Source organism: Lathamus discolor, chromosome 10 (genome assembly GCF_037157495.1).
Source record: "Lathamus discolor isolate bLatDis1 chromosome 10, bLatDis1.hap1, whole genome shotgun sequence".
Taxonomy (NCBI): Eukaryota; Metazoa; Chordata; class Aves; order Psittaciformes; family Psittacidae; genus Lathamus; species Lathamus discolor.
Genome location: NC_088893.1, coordinates 21,175,336 through 21,199,720, shown reverse-complemented (window position 1 = coordinate 21,199,720; position 24,385 = coordinate 21,175,336). Strand labels below are relative to the sequence as shown.

At 40.4% G+C, this 24,385-nt stretch overlaps 1 protein-coding gene across 10 annotated transcripts in view; it reads right to left on the bottom strand.

Annotated features, from left to right (window-relative positions):
* The window catches only part of REEP2 (receptor accessory protein 2), a 42,142-nt gene that overhangs the window by 6,087 nt on the left and 11,670 nt on the right, over positions 1 to 24,385 (bottom strand). For 3 of the 10 annotated variants that reach the window (XM_065690870.1, XM_065690865.1, XM_065690869.1), the window contains 5 exons: positions 24,243 to 24,363; positions 23,578 to 23,691; positions 23,062 to 23,209; positions 22,166 to 22,323; positions 393 to 18,560 (listed from right to left, as the gene is read on the bottom strand). In XM_065690870.1, coding sequence (XP_065546942.1) covers positions 18,486 to 18,560; positions 22,166 to 22,323; positions 23,062 to 23,209; positions 23,578 to 23,691; positions 24,243 to 24,363 — 616 coding nt within the window. In that variant the 3' untranslated portion in view covers positions 393 to 18,485. Of the gene's footprint in view, positions 1 to 392; positions 18,561 to 20,139; positions 20,228 to 20,795; positions 21,158 to 22,165; positions 22,324 to 23,061; positions 23,210 to 23,577; positions 23,692 to 24,242; positions 24,364 to 24,385 lie in introns of those variants that run through there. The other 7 variants (XR_010615203.1, XR_010615202.1, XR_010615204.1 and 4 more) reach the window with 5 other exon arrangements.

The following is a 24,385-nucleotide window of genomic DNA, read 5'->3' as shown; positions in this document are numbered from 1 at the left end:
AAAATAATACATATTCATTATACAACCTCTTCTATCTTTCTTTACTCACTTCAGGCCACTTGGACTTCAAAGGAGCCTTAAAAAAAAAGGGTGAGGCTAGCAAAGATAATTTGATGTGAGTTTAGAATGAAAGGATGTGCACAATGAAGCAATAAGGCAGCAAGTCTAGAACAAATAAGCAAAAGTACTTTTCTGTAGTAACGCACAATGGAGCTTAATGCTGGATGATGCTGTACAGGCCATAAAGACGAACGATTACAAAACGGACTAACTAATGAAGGATGGATCTATTGGTGGCTACTAAATATTATGTGAAAAAGCAGCCTCTGGCTTAGGAATTACTTGATAATATATTGGACAGTACGGACAAGAGAAAAAAAATCACTCTGTGCTTGCTTTGTTTGTTATGTATTATCAGCATCCACTATTGGAAGCCCACAGCCAAGAATTAGATGGGTTAAGGGGACTTGATCTGTCATTTTTTCCAAAGGCAAAGCTCAATAAAGTACAAAAAACATCTCAAAAAGTTCAAGTCTTGTTTTTAGAAAAAGAACAATTAAATGCAACACAACTGTATATATATTAAAAAAGGGGTAAATATATCTCAGAATGTATGAGTAAGAACACCTCAAAACAAAAAGGAATATTTCTGCACAGTACCTAACATATGTAACTATCATGAAATACCAGAGACACACATTCAGCAGATGCAGAAAACATGGAACACTACATCTAGTTAGCAACATGTTTCAACCTGGATTTATTCTGAAGAGAGGCTCTTCCCTCTCCAACCATCACTGCTTCTTCGTAACAATCCAAATAAATCTTGATAACTAGTGAATAGAAGCACCAGTAACCAGGTAAAGACAGTTAACACTTTTTGCAGTCATCTACCACTGACTCTCTCAGTACCATCAGAGAGATAAACCTGGGTTGGCTGGACCACATATCTGAGGTGATTCAGCAGTTGTGTCCTGAGCTTTTTTGGGAAGGGTTTAAGGTTTGCCACAGGAACAACAGGAAATGGAAACTGTGTATTTCAGATCAAAGGGTAATTTATTCAATCACTTTTATATAAGGGCCTTAGGAAGAAACAAAAAAGACATCCTGTTCCATTATGACAGACATTTCAAACCAGTATCTTAGTATCTGAAATGCAAACAAGAAACTGTTACTGCAACTACACTACACGTAGCATTCTGTTCGGCTTGCTGTCCAGAAGCAGTTACAGTACTTGAACATAAGTCAGGTATTGTCAAAACCCCTTGTTTCTACATTTGTTTTTCTTTAAGAAAAGAAAATGTAGTGTTTCCCAAAAAAGCATGCACTAGTTCAAATGCTATTCAGGTGCTCTGTTCACCTGTATTTAGTAGGTCAGATTATGTTACCAGTGACATTCCTTCTGGCCTTCACATCTTTTATAAACAATCATGAAGCTTCAACTTGCCTCTTCCTGCTTCACCTCCTTCAAAGCTTTCACTTTTTGCTTCTCTACAAACTTTTATCAAATTCCACTGCTACCCAGAAAGTGGTCAATAATTTGCTTCTGCTTAGAAATGTTTTGATGTAATGGAACAATTCTACCAAAGCTATTCAAGATTTTCTCTGTATCATTGTAGACAGATTGCCATCCCAACCCCAAAGCATCCCCCCAGCCTGCTTCTCTCTGCATTTGCAGTGTTGTAAGTGAAGGTGGCATTTGCTACACCACAGGAAGCAACATCTGAAAAGGAACAGGACAATCAATGATTCCTCAGCCACTCAGCTTGCAACTAAAACCTAACTCAATGTTATTCTCTCTTTTTTTTTTTCCCCCCTCATTTTAACCAATAAGATGTTAGTTTGGCAGGCATTTCTTAGTCTCATATTCATCCTCCTTTTCTGAAGAATCAAACATATCTTTTCAGTATTTTGTATGGGTTTCAAAAAGAATCTTTGGGACTTACTGTGAAGAAAGAACTCAAGAAAATTCAGAATCTCCCAAAAGCAGCAAGGAGAGTGCTACTCATTTTCTTTTGCTTGTAATGTTTTCCCTACTACAGAACTCCAAAATAGTCACTGAAGTGAGAAAAATGACATTTTTCCAGTCTGTGCAGCACGGTATCTTTGCTTCTGCTTTTGTGGCTTTCCTGAAGGGCAACTTAATCAGTTTTATGCATTGGAGATGGGGAAGGACGGAAGAACTTTTGCATATGGAATTATTTCTCAGGAATAGAAGTTTCTGCTATTGCAGGGAATGGTGCAGCCCTTTAGAAAAAAAGTCCAGAACAGGTTAGCTCAGGTTTCTTGTAGCAGTTTTGTTAGGGACAATACCAGTAATCAAATTAAGCTTGTCAGATTTGGAGTAGGTCCTCAAATTTCCTTCATAAATAAGGCTACGATATGATGTATTTCACAATACAGGTACTAGTATTTTCCCTCTTTCATTAGATTGAAAAGTTTATTCCAGTACAACCCTTCACAGAATGAACTATGATCATATATAAAATAAATAATAAATACTACTACTACTACTAACTAAATCAGCAGGTTCTGTATCAGCTTTCTTGGTGAGAAAGATATTTAAACTACAGCGTTTACAGGATACAGAAGTGCACTGAAACTCAGCAACTAAAACTGTGGAAATGCAGCACATTTCTCCTCCCCTATTACAGGGAAGCAGTCAGGCCCTGCCTTGCCCTTTCAATTCTTTCTATACTGCTGTTATTTTTAGTCTGACAAAGTTTTGTTAGTCAAGATTCGGCTCATCTATATGAGAGAAGAATGGAGTGTAAGAATAAAATTAACAAAAACAATGCCACAAATTCATGGGCAACAGAAACATTTTCGTGTCCTCCGGGAAGACTGAAAGATACCTTTTGCAATGGTTTCATGTATTTAATTACACACGATCATACATTTAATCCTATGTGCCATTTAACGGACATTTATTTTCCAGTTTTTCTTCCACATTTTTAAAGCATACCTGTCTTTGCATAGTTGTACTTGGCAGTGTAAACACTTGGACAATTAGCTCTGATGCACTTCTCAGATCCAACAAACCAGGCAACTGCTTTTAAGAACAGCTGCTTTAAGTTAGATTTGAACCTGCAGCAGTCTTAAACGTTACCACTCATTTTCAGATGCAATCAGTACCTTGTGATTCCAGCATATTCTAACTCTCCAAATATTTTACTTTATAAAAAATTAACTTATTAAGTATTCTCAAAAGCTGTTTATTGCTAATCAGATATGCTTCACTTTACATTCAGTATGGTTGAATGAAATTAATTCAAAAGGGATTAACATACAAGCTTTCATGTAAGCTTTCTTGTCTCTTCAGATAGCAACATGTTACTCTTGGATAGCACATGACTTAAATTAATCTGTTAACTGCTTTGGGTAACCTTCAGTGAAGAACGGATGCAACATATGTCTCCAATACAAAATGATGTGGCTGTAATTGCCTACTGCTAAGTTTTAAAATAAATGTTACAGATATTTTAGCTAACTAATCTCCTGCCCTGCCTCTCAGCAGGTTATTGCTCCTGAATGTGTACTATTTACCTTTCACTTCTCAAGGTTGATCAGTGTCAAAATTCCAGAATAAAGCACAAGTCCTGCTTCAAATAAAATTTGAAGGGAAAAATGACTTTAGAATATTAAAAGATAAACCAGTGCTTAAGTATACAGTAAGTTAAAAATCACCATCCCCGACAGGAAAAGTCTTACAATTGTTAGAATAGTGGTAGACTTTACAGGTTTTACTGTTTAGCTTGTAAAACCTGAGGAAAGAAGTGCAACTGTAATAAAATTAAAACACACTACAAACATGCAGTTTGTTTGTCTCCACCTCATGACTAAAGTAGCCCAAGTCTGGACTGTATGCTTGCCTTAGATCTTGGGTTTGCTTAAACTGTTCTATTACTAAATGCTAAGTTTTTATCGCAAGCTGAGCGAGACTTCTAAAATCAACCTGACTGAAAGCTCATTGTTGCTTCATCATCAATATGCCAGAAGGACTATGTGACATTTCTATGGAACGTCTCTATACTCTCGGGACTGATGACTCAGTGCAGAGCTGCTTGGAAATTCTACACCACTTTAGCCCTCCTCACTTCCAAATGGCTTCCTTTTACAAGCCTGTCAAACTCAACTAAAAATGTTTGCTTTGTGTGCAGTAAGAAAGGGAAGGATAGAAATTTCACAGCACAATGGATTAGGCAGCTCACTAGAGAGAAAAATCTGCATTTTCTCGAGCAGCGTGAACAGGAACAGGTTGCCCAGGGGGGTTGTGGAGTCTCCTACACTGGAGATATTCAAGGCCCGCCTGGACAAGTTCCTGTGTGATGTACTGTAGGTTACCCTGCTCTTGCAGGGGGGTTGGACTAGATGATCTTTTGAGGTCCCTTCCAACCCTTGGGATTCTGTGATTCTGTGAAATATATCGCCTAGGTTTAATTCCTTTTTTTTTTGCAGTTAGGAAAAAAATACTGCCAAATTTTAAGGTGCATAGTGAGCAACACTCAAGCTGAAAGAGCACGCACTTAAGATCTCTGTAATGCCAATTTGATGAAATTTTCTTCCTTGCTTGTCACAGTTTCATGAAAGGGATCAAGGAAGGAGCCGTGCTTAGAACAGGGCTAGCAACTGGCAAAACAAATGTGATCAAACTGGAAGTGTCAAAACAAGTATAAAACCGCAGACTAATTTTGGTTTTCACATCACTGCAGAGTTTAGAGACTAGGCTCACCTCAAATTACACGGTATTTGATGGAAAAGACCCATCTCAAGAAAACTAATACCTCGTCATACCTCTCAAAATCCAGCAACTGTCCCCACAAGCCTACAGATAGGAAGGAACCAATCTGTGTCCTGTAAGTGATTCTGCTACAAATTGTCCTTGGATTCACAGTAAAATACAACAGGAACAAAGACAAATGAAATCATGGGATCCACTGGTAAGTAGCAAAGACCTCACAAACATTCTTCCCACATCAGCTATTTCTTTGTAAATATATTTTAAACACATAATGAAACTATCTAGAGTGTGAAAGTCAAAGCTCTCTGGATTCAATAAGGCCAATAAGAACAAATTTGCAGAATTTACTGTGTGAGAGGCCAGTAGCACATTCAAAGACAACAAGGAAGAAATAGTATTGGCTTTTTTTAGTCACAAGGTAAGCACCCACTACATGAAAAAACCCCCGATTTCTGGGAATGCTGGGATTAAGTTCATTGTATGTATATTATATATGACTGGAAATTAGATCTCTTAAGCTTCCTCACAGGCAATTTCAGAAGGAAAGGAACAGAGCAATTTTATGAAGAGATTTTACCAGACCTTTTACCACATTTAATTATATATCCAGATTTTTAATTTTCCAAGGAAACAATTACTTTGAGAAAGACCTATGAAGATAACAGAAGTGGTGTTGAAAAGGAACTGAGTAGAATACTTTAAAACTTGATACAGAATCATTAGTGAATCATATATTAAATCCACTAATGATGCAGGTTAAGATGCATTGTAAAATCTATTGAACATAGACATGAAAACCAAAGATATCTACAATATTGGCAGTTAAATTCCTTTTGATTTCAGGGGTACAGGCTATCATCAGAGGGTTAAAAGGAAAATCACAGCAAAAAGTGAATTTAAAAAAAAAAAAGAAAAATAGAGCAACCTCAAAGGAGTATGTGAATATCTACCAAGAAATGTCTTTCACCTTCAAAGAACTCTAGAAAACAAGATGTACTGAGGAGTAAGAAATCATTGGATCAATATTTGATACATATTATGGCAGCAAGAAAAGATCACTGTATTCAATTTATATTTGCATAATCTCACATGTGGGGAGACAGTCATTCTGCTTTCAAGGAGTCTACATTCATTACTGAACACTTCAGCAAAAAAAGGATTCAGGCAAAATTCACTAAATTCAGAACATAGTGTATTTTATAAGACAACCTTTAAAGCTTTATGTATGCAAAATGTTAGTAAAATACCATCTTGTATTCCCACAAATCCATCTGCGATGCATGCACAATAGGAATGGCAGTGTCAAGTTAGGATTAAATGAATAATCTAAACTAAACAATGTACTCAATTACTTCTTCCTCCTTCTATAGCGAGTAGTCTTAAACGGGCCAGATTTTCTCAGGTTTCATAGTTCTAATTAACATCTTCCTTCTAGCCACTTCTTCAGGATGGGAGTTTTCTTCTGCCACAGATGAGTACATCTGTGTGCAGTGACTTCATTCAACCAATGTATGTTCTCCTTGGCCACTTGTTCTGTTGTACCTGCAAGCTTACTGATAAGGTTTCTTTCCCTGCTTCTTGCTTTTGCTTTCTTGTTGCATGGAAATCTATCATAAATCCTGGCACTCTGGAAAGAATCCAAACATCTTTGGTGGGACTGTTTCTCCTATTTCACTGCCAGAACATATTATTACTGAATTCTGTAAAAATCAATTAAGGTTATGACTGCTGCATTTTTTAATTTTTTTTTTTCCTGCAGGATAAGTATAGTAGCATTTGCAGTGTCTTTTACTATGATGATGGCAGAAGCTCCATAGCAACAGCATGTTTGCATTCCTACCGGAACCACATTGCTCCTGTACTGTCTATCAGGAAAACAATTTTGATACATAGAATCACAGTTATTTAGTTTATGTGCTGGAAAATTTATGCTGCTTAAGAGAATTAAGTTTTAACTAAAAAGCTCCATCTACCTATCCATAGTTACCAGAGGTTTCACTGTTCCAGCTTTCTTGGGAGGTTAGAGGGATATTTTTTTGGTGCTAAGGAACTGGAAGTTTTGGTTTCCTTCACCAGTAATTCACTATTCTACAAACACATGTAAGAGCCGTTTGGAGGGTTTAAACATATATTCTTAAATAATTTTTAATTTCTCTTGTAGACTCTACAATCCTTTTCTTTAGATGTACCCACTTAAAATGGTCTTTGCCCACTTAAAACTGGCCAAGAAAAGCTTTTCATGAAGTACACACAATCAAACCAAAACAGGCTAGATAAAAAGCAGCCAAATGGCTGGGCACAGTTATATGAAATGTAACAATACACATTTTTAAGGCTAAAATCAGAACATCATGGATATACTGCTGTACCCCTGATACTACCACTTATAGCCAGTAGACTAAGAAACTCTAAAATGAAACGTAGTTTTTTACTGATTATTGCCTGTAGCATGGCCCATTAGAAGGAATATAAGACCTGGCTTCATATGTCAAATCCAAGGCAGGAGCACAAATACATCATATTCATGACAATTAATTGCTTTGTATCCTTGTTTCCATTTTGATCCTTGTCTTATGTAGCCAAATGACAATTACTATTTAGAAACAATTCTAATGGTTTCCGTATGCTAGGAAGAACACAAATCAGCCCCCTCCTCCCCCCCCAATGGTATAAAAAAGCATGCCAGGTCAGGACAGGTAATTGTACTCTTACTCCATGGGCAGCTAGGCTGATGAGAAGTGCACATATCTCCTACCGAATGTGCAGAATGGTTCCAAAGCCTCATGGTTGTCCACATTATTAAATAATGACCGCTCTAGTGAGTCAACATCATAAACCAGGACAAATGCTCTCGACCAGATAATCACCTCGGGGATCCAAAAGGATTATCTCTGTCACTGTGCTAGCAGACTAAACTGCTTGCCAATCATCTCTGATTACAACTCACAAATTTAGTGGTACTTTACACTTGAGCCTGCTAGCCCAGGAGAAGAGGCTGAAATTCCAGAGTCACCAGTGTTCTAACAAACAGGCAAACTCAAAGTCCAAACCTGTGCAACTCATTAACTACTCCTGTAATAATTCTGCACAGGTCAAGTGCTGTTGTACCATATTTGAGTGTACAACAAATACAGGAATATACACTTGTCCTCTGGGAAAAGTGGGGATATGAAATATTAGGCTTAGACAGCAAAATAACCACGTAGTATCTTTTGCATGTTCCTAGAGTCAAATACCTTCTATTTACTACATAAACATTTCAGCTTCTGACTGCTGGGGCTGGGAATGTCAACTCTGAGCTGCTGATACAGAAGCAGTAGCAAATCTGCCTCCTTCCTGAGGACATCCATGGAGATGGAAGGCTGACAAGTTAGATATTCATAGCATTGGTGGGACAGGGAGAGGAAGGGAAAGGCTCCACCTACACAAGAGTCCCAAAGGAAAACTACACTTTACAAGGCGGGGGGGGTACTGGTGGGAGGAGGGTGGGGACTAGGCTGAGTTTTAGTCAAAAAGGATTTCAATTCAATCAAAACCAGAGACTCAGTCCATTACTGCTGTTTTTAAAAGCTGGAGACCACAGTCCATCAGCTCGAGACCTCAGTACTATCCAAGTTCCTACCTGATGCCAGTAGAACCTTGCGAGATTCTTCTCTTAACACAGTCACTACAACTGCTAGCCCTGTCTACCAACTTTAGCAGGGCCTGTGGAGGATCAACTGTTGATGATAACCACAGAAAATTCTTCTCACAGCCCATTTTTTTTTTTCCTTGTAATTTCACACACCCTCTGTCTACTGCCTGCACCACAAAGCTTTCAGTAAGCAAGCTGAGCTCTTGCTACCTGCCCTGCAAACTGCAATTATTTCCTCACCAGGGCAGTATTTCATATCTGGGTATAGTAGCTACGTAGTACTGACCAACCATGCATGCTTCTGCACTTCCACCCAGAAATGGATATTCACCACTCTAACTTTGTACATATAAATTCATCCCACCCTCTGTCCTCCCAAGAAGTTGTTTGCAGTTGCTATTTATGCAGGACTCTGAGATGCATAACAGTAATAGTATTTGATTCTACTGTGATCTGTACCTGCAGGAGCAAAACGTCTACTTAACAAATAGAAGATGAATTCAAGTCCTCAGTTAACAGCTTCAGGAGTGGATGCAACTTAACTGAGAGGCACCATCTAAGTGAAGAAACAAAGCCAGGACAAACCAGATTCTCCTAACCTGCCTTAATTTTTACACGGTAGAAATAGCAGGACTCTTTAATTTTCATATCTTTATTCAACAATGGAGGGGTAGAATGACGGAAGACTAAACACATAAGACAGACATGGAGTTAAATTATAACAATTTGAGAAGATAAAAAAACCAGCAGCCTTTTAATGAAAAATATTTACAGGCATCAATAACACAAAACTAGGGCAGGGGGTGGGAGGAAATTATGTAAACTTGATAGCAAAGAACAAAAGCCCATACTGCAGCTCATAAACTTGTATGCTTGTTCTAGTGACACGTGGATATTTCAATTCAAATTATCCAATACATTTACCTACCAAAATAAACCAGGACTAAAACGTTAATAAATAACTTCCAGAACCCTCTCTCCCCCACCCACATTAATAACTGAGCCTCTAGCAAAGTAACTTTTGCCTAGAAGGTACCACCTCTGCTTGTGTTCAGTTATGCCTAGAGCACCACTTACAAGAGATACCCAGATAAAATGGCAGCAATATGTAATATTCAAAATATAGCCCTTGCATGATGCCTTGTCAGCTGCTACAGTCTTCATCAAGTTGATACAGCTTAAACAGACACAATATAATAAGCTTTTCCTAACACTCTTTAACCCCAACAGAAGGGCTGTATTTACATGTTCATGAACCCTTATGCCTCAAAGGGGAACTTGGCCAGGAAAGATGCTTCTAGCAGAAATGTCAAAATAACGGAGAAAGGAAATAAGGATTAGCTGCCACCTCATGGAATGAAAGCACATCTGCATCGATAACACCTTTTCTATCATACTCTGGGAAGAAATTGAAGAAAAACAGCAGGTCCTTTGAAGTAGGAGAAACTAAATGAGAGCAAAAGAGCAAGATATTGAAGAGATAGTACAAGATTTTTTTTAATGGTCTTCATAAAAGATAATGTAAAAAGATACCTAGAAAGAGTCTGGGTAACAAAGCTCAACACAAGATTAGGATGATTTAGGGTTTTTTACATTTAAGTTGTCATACTGCAGTAAGTGACCAAACTTTTAATGACTACAAAAAAACTAGTGGAAGAAGTTGAACGACTCCTTTCTCCCCTCAGAAAAACATAGTAACCCAGTCATTTAACATCACCACGCTTCACAGCATGGGCAAAAAAGTGACAAGAATTGGGAAGAGGCTTTTCCAGTGTGTGTAATTCCAGACTGCCCACTGGTCATCAAACAGATTGAGCAGTATCGAAGACAAGAGACTGGACTAGCTGAACCAGTTAAGTTTGGGCTGGCCTCTTCTGTTTTTCCTTTTCTGAGGTAACAGACTTTTGAGCATCACAGTGGCTCCACTGATCAGTTACTGTAATCCTGTAGCAAATACAGAATGGTCACAACAGCTGGCTTTTACAAAAATTGGCTTTTAAATGCATTTTAGATTCTATTTAATTCCAGATATTCATTGCCCCAAATTAGCAAGTGATAGCAGCAATGCTGTAATTTCCATTCAGTTGCTAGATTCCCCATTAGGGCCTAGGAAAAGAGAAAGCTTGGAAAGTACTGTGATTTGGCTTTGGCTATACTTATATCCAGCACATTTCCTTATAAAACTGACGTTGAGTGTTGCTAGTAGACAGCCTTTACATTACAGCTCTATGCTGGCAGAGACAGCCATTCACTAATTATGAGACTTAGTCACAAAAGCGCTCATTCCTTCTTCCCTCAATAACATATCTATTTCTTACAACTCTTTAAATCACTATTAAGCATGCATTCCTATAATGGAATATATGCTGCTGGGATCTCAAATATGTCAGGACAATCCACAACTTGTAGCTGAAATATAGCACCTGCCTGAAAGCACTGCTGTTATTTAACTGATCGTATGATGGAAAAAAATGGAACAGAAACATATCAATTATTGTTGCTGGTGGGTTTTTTGTTTGGTTGGTTTTACGAAGTCTGACAATAAAGAATCCCCAGTTCTAGTCTAAATTCTATTTCTCTTTCCAACCTTCTGGTATGTCCTGAACTTTCCTTCAGTTTGTAAATCTCCATTTAGGATGTTGAAAATAAAAGACCTCCTCTTTCTCATAATCAGAAAGAATTATGTTCCTGTTAGGATTTCCATATATTTTGAGATGCAAGGTCAGGTACTCTACGTACCTCTTGTTGCTTCCTGTGCAACCTTCTGGCGTATCAGCCACTCCTCCCAGTCCTGCATTATAAGCAAACTTACAGAGTACACTCTGCCCCCTCATCCAGACCACTGTGAAGATGTTAAACAGGACTGGACGCAGTGCTGAGCCCTGGGGTATGCTAATAGCTGCTGGCCTCCAATTACGCTCCCTGGGACTGATCACCACCCTTCAGGCCGGGCCATTCAGCCAGTATTTATGCACCTCATTCTGCTCATTCAGCCCATACTCCATCACCTTTTCTATGAAAATCTGATGTGAGATAATGTCAAAATCCCTTGTCCCTTTATGAACTTGCACGATTAAAAAATAAAGTAGTCAGGGTTTTCCCTGAAATGCTTGCAACAGTAATTAGATTGTGACTGAAAAATACCCCAACCAACCAAAGAATGAACCTGTCCTTCAGAATGCCAACTCTCTGTTGCTATGGTCGCAAATTATCATAGTAACTGTTAGACACTTACATATTTTTTAGATTAAAATTACTTCTATTTTGACGGAATACAGATCCAACTGAAAGAAACTACTCATTCTTACAAGGAAATACTAAACAAAAAATCAGAGTATAAATTATGGCAACACTACTCAATAAACAAACTCAATGTGGCTAATTGCAGAAAAGGGGGGGAATAAGTCACAAACACTACCATATTTCCAGGAGCTAGAAAATAGCTTGAGTGGACAACAGAAAGATTTGAGGACAGCTGTTCTATAACACCGTAATCTCAGCAAGCCTCACTGGAAAATGGCTCAATTAGAAAGCCCAGCAAGATTAAACAGCTTTAGCCAGGGGTTAACTGCAGTATTACTCCATATTTCTTCACCAGAGCCCCAGTTTGTCAGGGTCATGTTCCCCCCCCTCCCCTCCCCCAGGTAGGCCTTTCACTCTCATACATAGGAAATACTGACATTCAACCTGTCAACTGCTACCAGAAAAGTCTCTGCTCTCTCTTTCCCAAGACTGTATGTTACACCCTCTGGTGGACAAAATGCAATTCACAACCCTTCCCTTGCCTTACAGTCTTTAGATCAGCACTGTGCTAACAGGAATTTCATCATGAAAATGTTGAATCAAAACCAAGCATCGCTACACAGCCTCTAATTTCTGCACTTCAAAGAAGGTCCTTCAAGTAATCTTTACTGGGCTAGATCTGTCCCAGCTTCTCCATTTTCTTACTGGGCCTTCATTCAACCCACACCGTCTCATACATAGCTCAGCATGCCTGAATCTAGACATGAATTAATGGACACATGTCAAAGTAAAAATTTCATTTATCTCTATATGACATTCAGAACATTTGAGAAATAATTTAACGGAGGAGTCAAAGTGAGGTGTCCATCACCTCAGTGCTCTCCCAAAAAGGCAGCAGCACGAATACAAAAGGTTTGTATTCAATACCAGTTTGATCATCAGAATCACCTCCTAATTTTATAAAGTCACCAAAAATTTTCAACTTGCTTGCTTTTTGGCAAGTTACTAAGCAGTACTTATGATAAAAACTTTGTTCCCTTTTATGTAAAAATCTTACATGCTTGCCGTGCAGCCTCAGTCTCGTCCCTGAGCTGCTGCAAAGAACATAACTGAATTCCCCACCTTTGGTAAGTCAGTATAGCAATGTATTTCTACTGCTGCCACAAATCTTCTAGTCTCAGACAGCTATGTATTACAGAAGACTTGAATTCTTGCTCCTCTAGAGTTCACTCATTTTTGCAGCCTTTCCACAAATGTTACTTCTAACATTTGGCTAAATGCAGACACAACGCTCTTATCCAAAGGGCCTGCAGTAAACATATTTCAGCCAGAACCCACTGCAAGAAAAGGGTATGACATCAAACTATGCTATCAGCAAGAGATGCTCAGATTCCATCTGGGAATCCAGCCTTAGGCCTTGTTGTACAAGTGACTGCATGGTTCTAGGTCACAAGATTAAATAATGGAAAAACACTAAATTCCAGCTCTACAAGACATGACTTCTCATGTCTGCACACTCAGCAAAATGGAAGTAGTCCTTCGCTTCACAAAAACATGGGTTACTTAACTGGGTCATGAAAGGACAGGAGCTGAGAAAGAGAGCATGAAAACACTGTTTGCTTGCAAAGGTTTTCAGAAAGGTTTTCAGCAAAGAAGCAGAGACCTAAATTTTACCCGCAAAACTGCAGAAAAAAACCCACCGATTTGCCACTGTTTCTTTTAACTTCATATTATTTTGATTCAAGTTCTCATCAGAAATAGAGTGCTGGCAGTTCTGACTTGATTTTGGGATTCTACAGACAGCTGTGTATATGAGCATAGCAAAGTCCAGCATTTAGTCCATCCAAAACTGTATGCTTGCGGGGAGGGGTAATTGCCCAGATGGAAGATATCCTCTGGAGCTCCCCTCAACATATCTACTGCAAAGTTATGTGAGACATGATACTCGTCTAGTCCTCCCTGTAGATCAGCTGCCTGCAGAGGTTAAATTCAAACTTTATTGCTCCGAAGTGATGAAAGGTTCAAGAATCTCCATGTGTGGTGCTCAAGCCCAGCTTAGAAAGGATAAGACACAGAGGGAGGTGCTGTAAGACAGGAATCAGGCTCTGACCTATAGAGCACAGAGTCTAAGTATTGCTTGAGGATCAGAAGGGCAGCAGTATTTCCTGGACAACCCTGTACTGTACAGAAGGCAGGTTCTTAGCTGCTATGAAGGCTTACTGTCTTCCTTTACTGTTCAGTTGTTCTCACAAGCTACTCTGAACACTTAAGATCTCTTCTGAAGCCTGTAGGCCTGTTAACAATACCTGTAAATAATGTAAGACTGAGTTATATTGATTGCATCTAGTAATAGTGCCAAACTCCAGATTAAAAGTGACGAGGAATCCTTTCTCCTGAATAACACTGATGCACATTCCCATATAGCATACGCATTTCTGCACAACCCACCTCTCAAAATACTAAACTCAGTAGGCTCCAGACCACAAATAACATGCAGGAACTTTTGGGCAACTGGTCCTAGAAGCAAGGAGGTTGAACCAGATGATCTCCAGAGGTCCCTTCCAACTCCACTGACTACAATTCTACAAGATTCTACGAGTTCATATAGCTTCAGAATACTCTGCTGATTTTCCACATATCTGACTTTAGAGGCAACTCAGAAAGCAGCAGCACAAGATACTTCAGCCAGGTGGCACACTACAATTTTTCAGTGGCAAAGGCAAGAAAAGCTATACTACTGACGAGTTACAGAGAAATGTGATTCAGCAACTCCCCAGCAAGTATCAGAGTAATGTGACAATACAGTGTCCCCATCAGAAAGAAGGGCAACAACATTCCACCCTCCCCAGATTTGTCTCAGGCAATAAGCCACACTTTCCAGCATTATATGCAAGTTTGGAAGACAGACAGGAGAACTCAGCTCAACTCAATAGCTGCTCTCAAGCATACAGTGACACTTCACAGGTAGCATGCAGATCAGAGAACCAGTGGAGTATTCCATAGTTATCCAGCTTTCCTCTTAAGGCACTATATTTCCTGCTGATTAAGATGGCAAAGAATAAACAACAATTTCTGGGAAGCTGAGATTCTCTATAAATCTTGCTTTTCAAGGCAAAAATGACTTGGCCATATATTGTGAGGGAGTCACACTTCCAAGAGGGATGTATAAAAGAAGAAAGCCCAGACTGCAAAGGAACAATGAATGGAACTCAATTCACTAAAATGGGGGAAGGTGTAGCTTCCCCAGCACAAGCTTTGCAGTTTTAAGAACACCAGCATCCCTCTAATACATCCTCTACCTATCAAGGAAACTAGCTTAAAAGAAATCAGAACCCTGGACCCAGAAACATTAAGGCTGGAGAATCAGAAACTCAATAAAGAACAATAGGAAATTAAGATGTTGAGTTGAAGTGTAAGGTTTAAAACCTGATGGTAGTCCCTTCCTATTTCTTACTCACTGTGGAAAATACTGCCAAGCAAGTAAACACTGTTCCCTTTTATGCAGGAAATCATTAAGTTTCTCAGATGGTAAACCACAGTTCAATATTGTCTCTTCCAAGAGCAGAACACTGATTCATAGTATTATAAAGCGTGGAGGTACAACATTTCTTTCCAAAAGGCGGCCATGGCTTTACTTTGTATCTCATGGTACGGGTATTTCAGGGCAATTTTTAGGCACACAAAATTTGACACGTACAACCCCCACCCCTCTCGCAACTTTAGGTATTATTTTCTCTCTGATTTTCAATCTCTGCCCAGGCATATTAGGAAAGGAGTATGAAGACTTACTGAACACAATGGGTTCTACTGCTGGGTGAAGATGTAACCATTTGCTTAACTGCACAATGAAGGTCACAGATGATTCTAAAGAGAAACATTTCCTGCTGAAATATTCCAACATTTCCTGCTGAAAACAATGAGTATCAGCTGACAAAAGCATTTTATCAAACCAGCACATTCAGTGTTCTCATTAACAAGGCAATTTCTACACAAAAATATGCCATCCAATGCAGAACTGTATCTAGCAAGTCACTAAGAGGTCACGTGGGTGGTGGCAGATGTGCAGAGGTTTTGATCAAGTGGAGCATAATCCAGCAGTCACATTTCTACTGGAAGAAGAAAACAGTGTCCATGCTAAGACATTTTTCTTGCTCTGGGTAAGTTCTGCTGCTTGACATCATCAGCTTTGTATCACATACTAGATAACAGTCCTTGACTCTACTTCAGACTCTCTTACAACCAGAAGTCATTTAATTCCCTTGCACAACAAAACTCACAAGTAAGACTGACGCGTAGCCACAGGCTAATAACATCAAGCAACAATGCTAAGTAAAAAATACTTAGCTCTGGAAGACAAAGTTAGACACAAATGCCAAAACTGAATCTTCAGAAATTCTTTTTGTGCTTCAAAGAAGGAAGAGCTACTACAAATGAACAGATTCCAGAAAACATTCTGGAAAGCCACTCTATGAAAGCAGAGCAATCTGAGATATCACAACACATGCACAAGGAAAGAGCACAAGGATCAGCATAACGGGAGACTAATGAATCCTTGGCTTCCAAATCAAATCCCTCAAAATGATTTACACAAATGATTTGCTATGGAAATATTTAGTTGGAAAAAAAAGTAATCCAGAAATGTGGTCATACAGATACTTGGTATATAGAGAATAATGGTTCTCTTTTATTCAGTACAGTAAAATCAAGGACAGCAATTCCTCGCAACTGAACCTTCCACATAATCAGTAAAGATTTTTATCCCTTAGATGGAGAAAGAACTTTCCTCTGGAAACAGAAAGAATTCCTGCTTCAGGACATGCTTTGCATGTACTAGTGAGACATGTATGCACTGTTTGCTAACAAACTAAAAAGAACAAAATACTTGCCTTTTTTTTCTTCTTTGTGAAACTCAAAACTTGAAGCCACATCAAGGGTTTTCTACTGCCTTCTGGGTAATTTAGGACAAGTATTTCTGGGAAGATGCAAGTTTGTGACAGGGTTTGTCAAGACTTAAAGCTACAAATAAAACTAACTTGTTTTTTTTAAATAGTAAATTTGTAACAATTTTCCACCAGGACAATAGGAAACAAGAAAAAAATTCAGTCCTCATCTTCAACTTTACAAACTTTTGAAGGGCTATTCTTTAAGACAGAAATACTTGTGTAATATTATTTGCAGAAGTGCTTCTATACATCATCAACAGCAAATTACGGGGCTCTGTAAACAACACACTGTAATTTAAGAAATGTGACAGCAAAAGATGTGGGCAAACACAAACGTCTGCATCTAGAGCTAAGAATGATCTTCAGTAGGGAAGGAGGAGCCAGGTTCCTTTGATAACTAGTTTCACTAAAGACTGAATGAATACTTGATGGTCTTAGACAACCATGTCTATAATGGTGCTCTTCCATTATAGATCTCAACAGGAACCCCACTCATCTCAAATTCCCACTGACTCTGTTGGCAGCTGTACAGGGGATCTCCCCTTAACAACGTTCAAAAGATCAGAATCTAGTATGGCTTGGCATGATGCAAATTTTCTCTGCAACGTTGCAATTTAACTCCCACAATATATATACTACATTCAATGTAGTTCCGTCCCAAGTGTTACATACTGCTCAAGTCTTAGGACACTGATAAACATGGCACATGTTTATCAAAGAAACAAAGAAAACTTGTTCAAGGGCTGCAGAAGGATAAAGCAAGAGGACTCATTAATCACTAATGTTCCTTACTCCCTGCTTTTTGCCCCCCATAAAACGAATCCTGAAATTAGCAAAATTCATACATCAGCTATTTATTAGTTCTCATACCCTGATGACTGGATTTCCTAAATCCAGTACAGAGGATAAGGGCTCCTGAAATTCTCAACATGCCTGCAGACTACATTGAGATTTTCCCCAGTCATCTGCCAGAATGAAAAAACTGTCTGAAGTAACAAGCATCAGGATGACATGGAGTTCAAACCACTAAATGGCAAAGCAACAGTCTCCCTGCCAACTTCTCCCACCACATGGGACTCGCCTCACACTGATGGTATCACAGGAATCAAAATGAACAGAACCTGAAATAAAATTCAAGCAGCTTCAAAAAGAGCCAAAATCTTACGAATGCCCAACTTTCTTTCTCAATAGTTGACTGTTACAGTTACTACTGTAACTACAGTTACAGTATCTATTTCACCACAGGTGCATTTAAGAGCACATTTTCTTCATTACTCAGTTTTTCAATTATCTCCCTTCACCTTCCAGAAAAAAATTAAAAACAATCTCTTCACCTTCCAGTACTAGTAATGTGTATCTAGCATACTCCTCTCATGAGCCAGACCATTAGATTCAAAAGCACTCAGCATACATTTCAGTCACCTTCTCAAAGGGGATGGACATGACTGGTTTCAGTCCTTTCTTAAGGAGGATGATTCATTGTGGGCACTTCTTCATAACACACAGCTGCAGAAGAATACCCAGAGCAAGACAAGACATTTTAGGGAGCCACTCACCCCTGTGGAACTCCAGTGTCTAATATTTTTCCAGCTTCTGTGCAATGGATGTCTCTAACCCTAGTCAGTTCTCCCAGCAAAGACTCTCCTCAACTAGGTTTATACAGTGAGAATTCCAAAGCAACAGGCTATGTACAGACATATCAACATTCCCTCCAACAGAGAGATGAAAAGGAGAAAATTCCTGAGGATGTGTATCCTCTACTCCATGTTCTGAATCCCAGCCTCCCCCTTGCCTCAGAATGAGCTCTACAAAGCAGTATCTGTTATGTACATGAATCTCAGCTCCCTTCCTTTGGAGAATTTCCCCTCAAAAGTGACAGGTAAATCCCAGGACAGAGACAGGTGCTGGGGAAGGGGAGGCTGCCTTAGGATGACTCAACAGACGCAAGAGAGCCTGCAGCCTTCTTCTTGGGACGGGCTTTGACACTTCTTACTGGAAGCTGAGGAGAAAGAAAAAAAGGCATCTTGGGTTAGTTTAACACCTAAATGTCTAACAGAAAGATACAAGAATGCAGAGTGAAAACAGAGGACAAAACAACTATAATATGATGACCTTATTCATAGACTCACAGACTGGTTTGGGTTGGAAGGGACCCTAAAGCTCATCCAGGTCCAACCCCCTGCCACGGGCAGGGACCCCTTCCACTAGAGTGGGTTGCTCCAAGCCCCTGTGTCCAACTAGGCCTTGAACACTGCCAGGGATGGGGCAGCCACAGCTTCTCTGGGCACCCTGTGCCAGCACCTCAGCACCCTCACAGGGAAGAGCTTCTGCCTAAGAGCTCATCTCAGTCTCCCCTCTGGCAGTTTAAAGCCATTCCCCTTGGCCTGTCCCTACAGGTCCTTGTCCAAAGCCCCTCTCCAGGTCTCCTGTAGCCCCTTTAGGCACTGGAGCTGCTCTAAGGCCTCCCCTTAAGGAGCCTTCTCTTCTCCAGGCTGACCCAGCCCAGCTCTCTCAGCCTGGCTCCAGAGCAGAGCTGCTCCAGCCCTCACAGCAGCTCTATGGCCTCCTTTGGACTTGCTCCAGCAGCTCCACGTCCCTCTTGTGCTGCTGCCCGAGAGCTGGATCAGGACTGCAGGGGGGGTCTCACCAGAGCACAGCAGAGGGGCAGGATCCCCTGCCTGAGCTGCTGCTCATGCTCTGGGGATGCAGCCCAGCACACAGGGGAGTTCTGGGCTTGAGTGCACGCTGAAGATGTGTCATGGGAAGCTTCTCATTGATCAGCATGGCAAAGTCTTCCTCAGGGCTGCTCCATCCATTCTCCACTAAGCCTGTATTTGCGCTGGGATTGCCCTGACTCAGGTGCAGGACCTTGCACTTGTTGAATTTCATGAGGTTCACACTGTCCCACCTCTCCAGCCTGTCCAGGTCCCTCCATGTGGCATCCTGTCCCTCCAGCATGTCAACTGCACCTCACAGGTTGGTGTCATTGGCAACTTGCTGAGGGTGCCCTCGATCCCACTGCCCATATTGCTGACAAAGATGTCAAAGATGAAAATTCATGTCATCTATTTTTTCAGAAAAGCTATTTAACCATTCATTTTGGTTTTTTTAGTAACCAAATCAGTCTGAGCATATCTGTCAAAGAGCAAGCAGAAGAGGAAGACATTCTAAAACTGGGCAAGTATGATAATAAAACTGAAGTCAGCTGTCTTGACAGAAGATTAGACATAGTGATATTTCTAACTGGTACCATTCACATAACACTTCACTGTTGTAACTTTTGTGTTTCCTGACTGCCATCCCAAAGACTATTATCCGAAAGATGTAGAAACATCTTCAATTGGTTTGCACACTTTAGTCCAGTGTCTTCCATTCTAGATACTGGCAAGAAGAAGGCATTTATGTAATGAACTCAGACCTTCTGGGCAATTTCAGACATCTCAGTTCAAGGCCTCCTACAATTCCTACATTTGAACTAAAGATCCAAACAGACCAAGCATAAGACCCAATATGCCTGCAAAAGGGCTTTATTGGAATTTCTGTATTCAGAATAAAGAGCACTGAAGAGTCGTTACTCTCTTTCCATGATTTCACTTTAAAAATCTCTCCCTAGGAAAGCTTAGAATCAAATGTCGTTCCTCTTGTTTTCACAAATAGTCTAATATGCTAGAGAAGAAAGAAGAGGGGTCAACTCAGAAGCAAGCCTTGGGCATTAAAAAAATATACAGGCTGATTTTAAATGCATCTTTTGATGTACACGTCCATCTTTGAAGATATTCAAAAGCCATTTGAACATGATCCTGGGAAACAGGCTCTAGATAGCCTCGCTTGAGCAGTGGGGTTGGACCAGATGATCTTCAAAGGTCCCCTCCTACCTCAGCTATTCTGTGATTCTGTTATAAACAGTACTTAATCATACGCAAAAGTTTCCTGTACACTGTAAGATGAGGTTAACAGTACAACTAAAAACGATGCTCTAAGCAATTACTTTCCTCCAAATAATTTAATATTTAGCCTGAAAAGCTCGACAATGTGAGCCAGTCATATAGTACTTAAAAAAATAAAATTAGGAGCCTTAGCTGAATCAAGCAAACAAGATCACACTGCACAAAAAGGGACAACCATTTTATCATGTGTAAATCAAACAACAAGAAACATTCAAGTATGAGTCAAAACCTGGAAAGAAACACCTCGGAAGACTGTTAAGGTAAAATGACTCTTGCACACAGTTGCCTTTATTTTCCTATATAGTTTGTTTAATAATAAGAATACAGGCAACTCATGCCCCATCTGAATGGCTGTAAGTATCCTGGATCAACACATGGCATACAGAGGAGACGTCAACAATGACTAGTTACCTAAACTTCTAGACAAAACCCCCACAGTGGGGAAGGAGCAGGATGGGTGTGGGGAGTGTTGTGGAGGGGGAAATGACATTTTCCCAATATCTAATATGCAGAAGTCCAGGAAGGCCTAACATTAGTTCTTGGTATATTAGTTGTAGAACATTAGTCCTACATATAGAACGAATATATTTTAGATGAGAAGAAAGGGCTGTCCCAGGGATAAATGTCACAGCAATATTATATATTCAGACTGTAACAGACAGGAAAGAAGATATAGTAAACAAAACATGTTAAAAATACCTAATGCTCCCACCCTTCAACACAAACCTGAATTAAAGAGAAGCGAGGACCTAGCTTATGACAGAGGCTTACAGGCATGATAAAAATACAAAAGTTAGAGACTAGTATAGCAAGCAGACAGCAAGTCCTCTGATGTAGGATTCAACTAGCAAAGACTGAGTCCAACAAAGTTAGGATCATAGAATAGTTAGGGTTGGAAAGGACCTTAAGATCACCAAGTTCCAACCCCTCTGCCATAGGCAGGGATACCTCGGCAACTGATTCCAGTGCCTCACCACCCTAACAGGAAAGAATTTCCTCCTTATATCCAATTTTAACTTCCCCTGTTTAAGTTTTAACCCGTTACCCCTTGTCCTGTCACTACAGTCCCTGATGAACAGTCCCTCCCCAGCATCCTTATAGGCCCCCTTCAGATACTGGAAGGCTGCTATGAGGTTTCCACGCAGCCTTCTCTTCTACAGTCTGAACAGCTCCAACTTTCTCAGCCTATCTTCATACAGGAGGTGCTCCAGTGCCCTGATCATTCTCATGGCCCTCCTCTGGACTTGTTCCAACAGTTCCGTGTCCTATTTATGCTGAGGACACCAGAACTGCACACAGTACTTCAAGTGAGGTCTCTCGAGAGCAGAGTAGAGGGGCAGGATCACCTCCTTCGCCCTGCTGATCAAGCTCCTTTTGATACAGCCCAGGATATGGTTGGCTTTCTGGGCTGGGAGCGCACACTGAAGCTGGCTCATGTTCATTTTCTCATTGACCAACACCCCCAAGACCTTTTCCGCAGGGCTGCTCTGAATCTCTTCTTTGCCCAACCTGTAGCTGTGCCTGGGATTGTCCCAACCCAGGTGTAGGACCTTGTACGTAAACAGCTTTTAAATGCAGTGAGACTATGAAGCCAGAGCCTTCCAACAAACCTCACAGATCAATATATGTACTGGGAATAATTTACACACCAGCTTACCTCAGCTTTCATCATCTTCTTAGGAGTTTTGAGACTCTGGGTACGTTTAGGAAGTTTATCTCCTACATCTTCATCTGATGGGTCTGTTCTAGTCTCCAGTGGGGTTCCATTAGACCTCTGTGCCATACTGCTCTCCTCTCCTGAGGAGTAACAGGAACCTAAGGAATAAGAGAAAAAGTTTTAGCAAATACTTTTGAAAAATCACAAAGTCTAAAATGGCCCATCCTGAAGGACCACATGAAAGGGAGATGTCAACAATCCTGAACAAGGATGATCCAAAAAGTAGAGATGTGTTAGTAGATGGCCTAGCAGGGATGTTTGTCATGGTTTAAGCCCGGGCAGTAACTCAGAACTGCCCACCCACTCGCTCACTCCCTACCCCCTTCCTCCCCCTACTCCCAGAGGGATGGGGAGGAGAATGGAAAGAATGTACCTCCCACAGGTTGAGATAAGAGCATTCCAGTAACTAAGGTATAACGCAAAATCACTACTGCTACCAGCAACAATAATAATGATAAGGGAAATAACAAGGTAACAAAATACAACTGCTCACCACCCTCCGACCTATACCCAGCCTGATCCGAGCAGCGATCTGGCCTTCTGGGTAATTCCCCCCAGTTTATGTAGTAGGCATGACATGCTGAGGTGTGGAATATCCCTTTGGTTAGTTTGGGTCAAGTTTCCTGTCCCTGCTTCCTCCTGACTTCCCCTCCTCCCTGGCAGAGCATGAGACTCAGAAAGTACTTGGTCAGAGTAAACATTACTTAGCAGCAACTAAAAACATCGGTGTTATCAGCACTGTTCCCAGGCTGAAAGTCAATAACACCGCACTGCACCAGCTAATAAGAAGGAGAAAAAATTACTTTTACACCTGACCCCAGGACAGTGTTCTGTACCTGAATCCTCAATGGTTTCAAGAAGACTCCCACCAGATGGGTGCAGTTGTGGCTCCCGGCTTTGCAGGTGCACAGTATCTTCATCCCGGATAAGAGTGAGATCCTGCATGCTGAAACTTCGCAGCTTCTCAGACAAAACTCCCTGGCCCTAAGACGGCAAAATAGTAAGGGTCAAGGGCACTTCGCCTTCACCAAGATCATCTCACATGGGATCATTCAGAAGAAGAGAAAAGGTGTCCTATTCCCCAATAGGGTACTCTGGGAAAACAGAAAAGGGAAAAAGAAAAGTATGCTCCCAAGACCAAAAGAAAAGAGGTTAAAGCAAAATCCATTCCACTCTTCCTCACTTTTCTTAAGGCAAAGGATGGAATTAATCACAAGGCAAACTGGAGGAAAGGAAAAGTAGATTGGTGTCCACAAGTACCAGCATCCCTAACAAACTCATACTACTAATTGCTGGCACACAAAACTAAACTTCTGGGGGATTCCTGAATGTTACAGAAGGTGTTGTATTACCTTTGCAGCTGCAGTAACTGCTGCATTGGCAGCAAGGTTTAACCCTCTCTTGCCAACTCGCATCATGGTTTCATAGCTCTTGTCACGAGCCTGAGTAATGTATTCATCGATTTCCTAGGAAGGTAATGTGGAACATGGCATTTAGCTGCTTGTTACAAACATAATCAAAGTTCCCCCACCATCACCCTTAAAACCCCAAAGCTCATCTGGACACTTTCTTCCAGACTACCATCAATAGCTGTCATTGATCACATAACTGAAGCTTCTCTGCTACTTACAGAAAGCTTGCAAATGCAACTTTTCCTCAAAGCATGCTATTTCCAAATTGTAACAACTGAAACAAAGGAGTTGCTTAAACTGACAATGTGAAAAAACAGCATAACTACAGAACATGCTGCTCATATCGTAATTCAAAGAGCTTAACTACTGACAATAAGGGCTCATGACACTGCATTAGTCAAACATGCTTTCTAAGCATTAGGCAAACTACTGGCTACAGTACAATTTTCAGTAAGCTGCAGGATGCCACTGTTGTCAGAGAATCATTCTACATCGACTAATGTCAGCACAAGCATGATTCCTGCATTTCAGTTTTTATTGCAGCATAACTGAATCAAAAGTCGGTCAACTCCCAGACAGGTCAGTATCTTCTAACAAGTGAGTACCTTCTCCTTATTGGAGAGCGTTGGGTGCACAAACTTCCTGTAGAGGACACTGGAGCCCTTGGTGTAAGGGGAGAGCAGCCAAATGACAAATGCGATTTTCAGCTCGAAATAAAAGGGAAACCTGAGAGAAAGGGGTGGGGGGA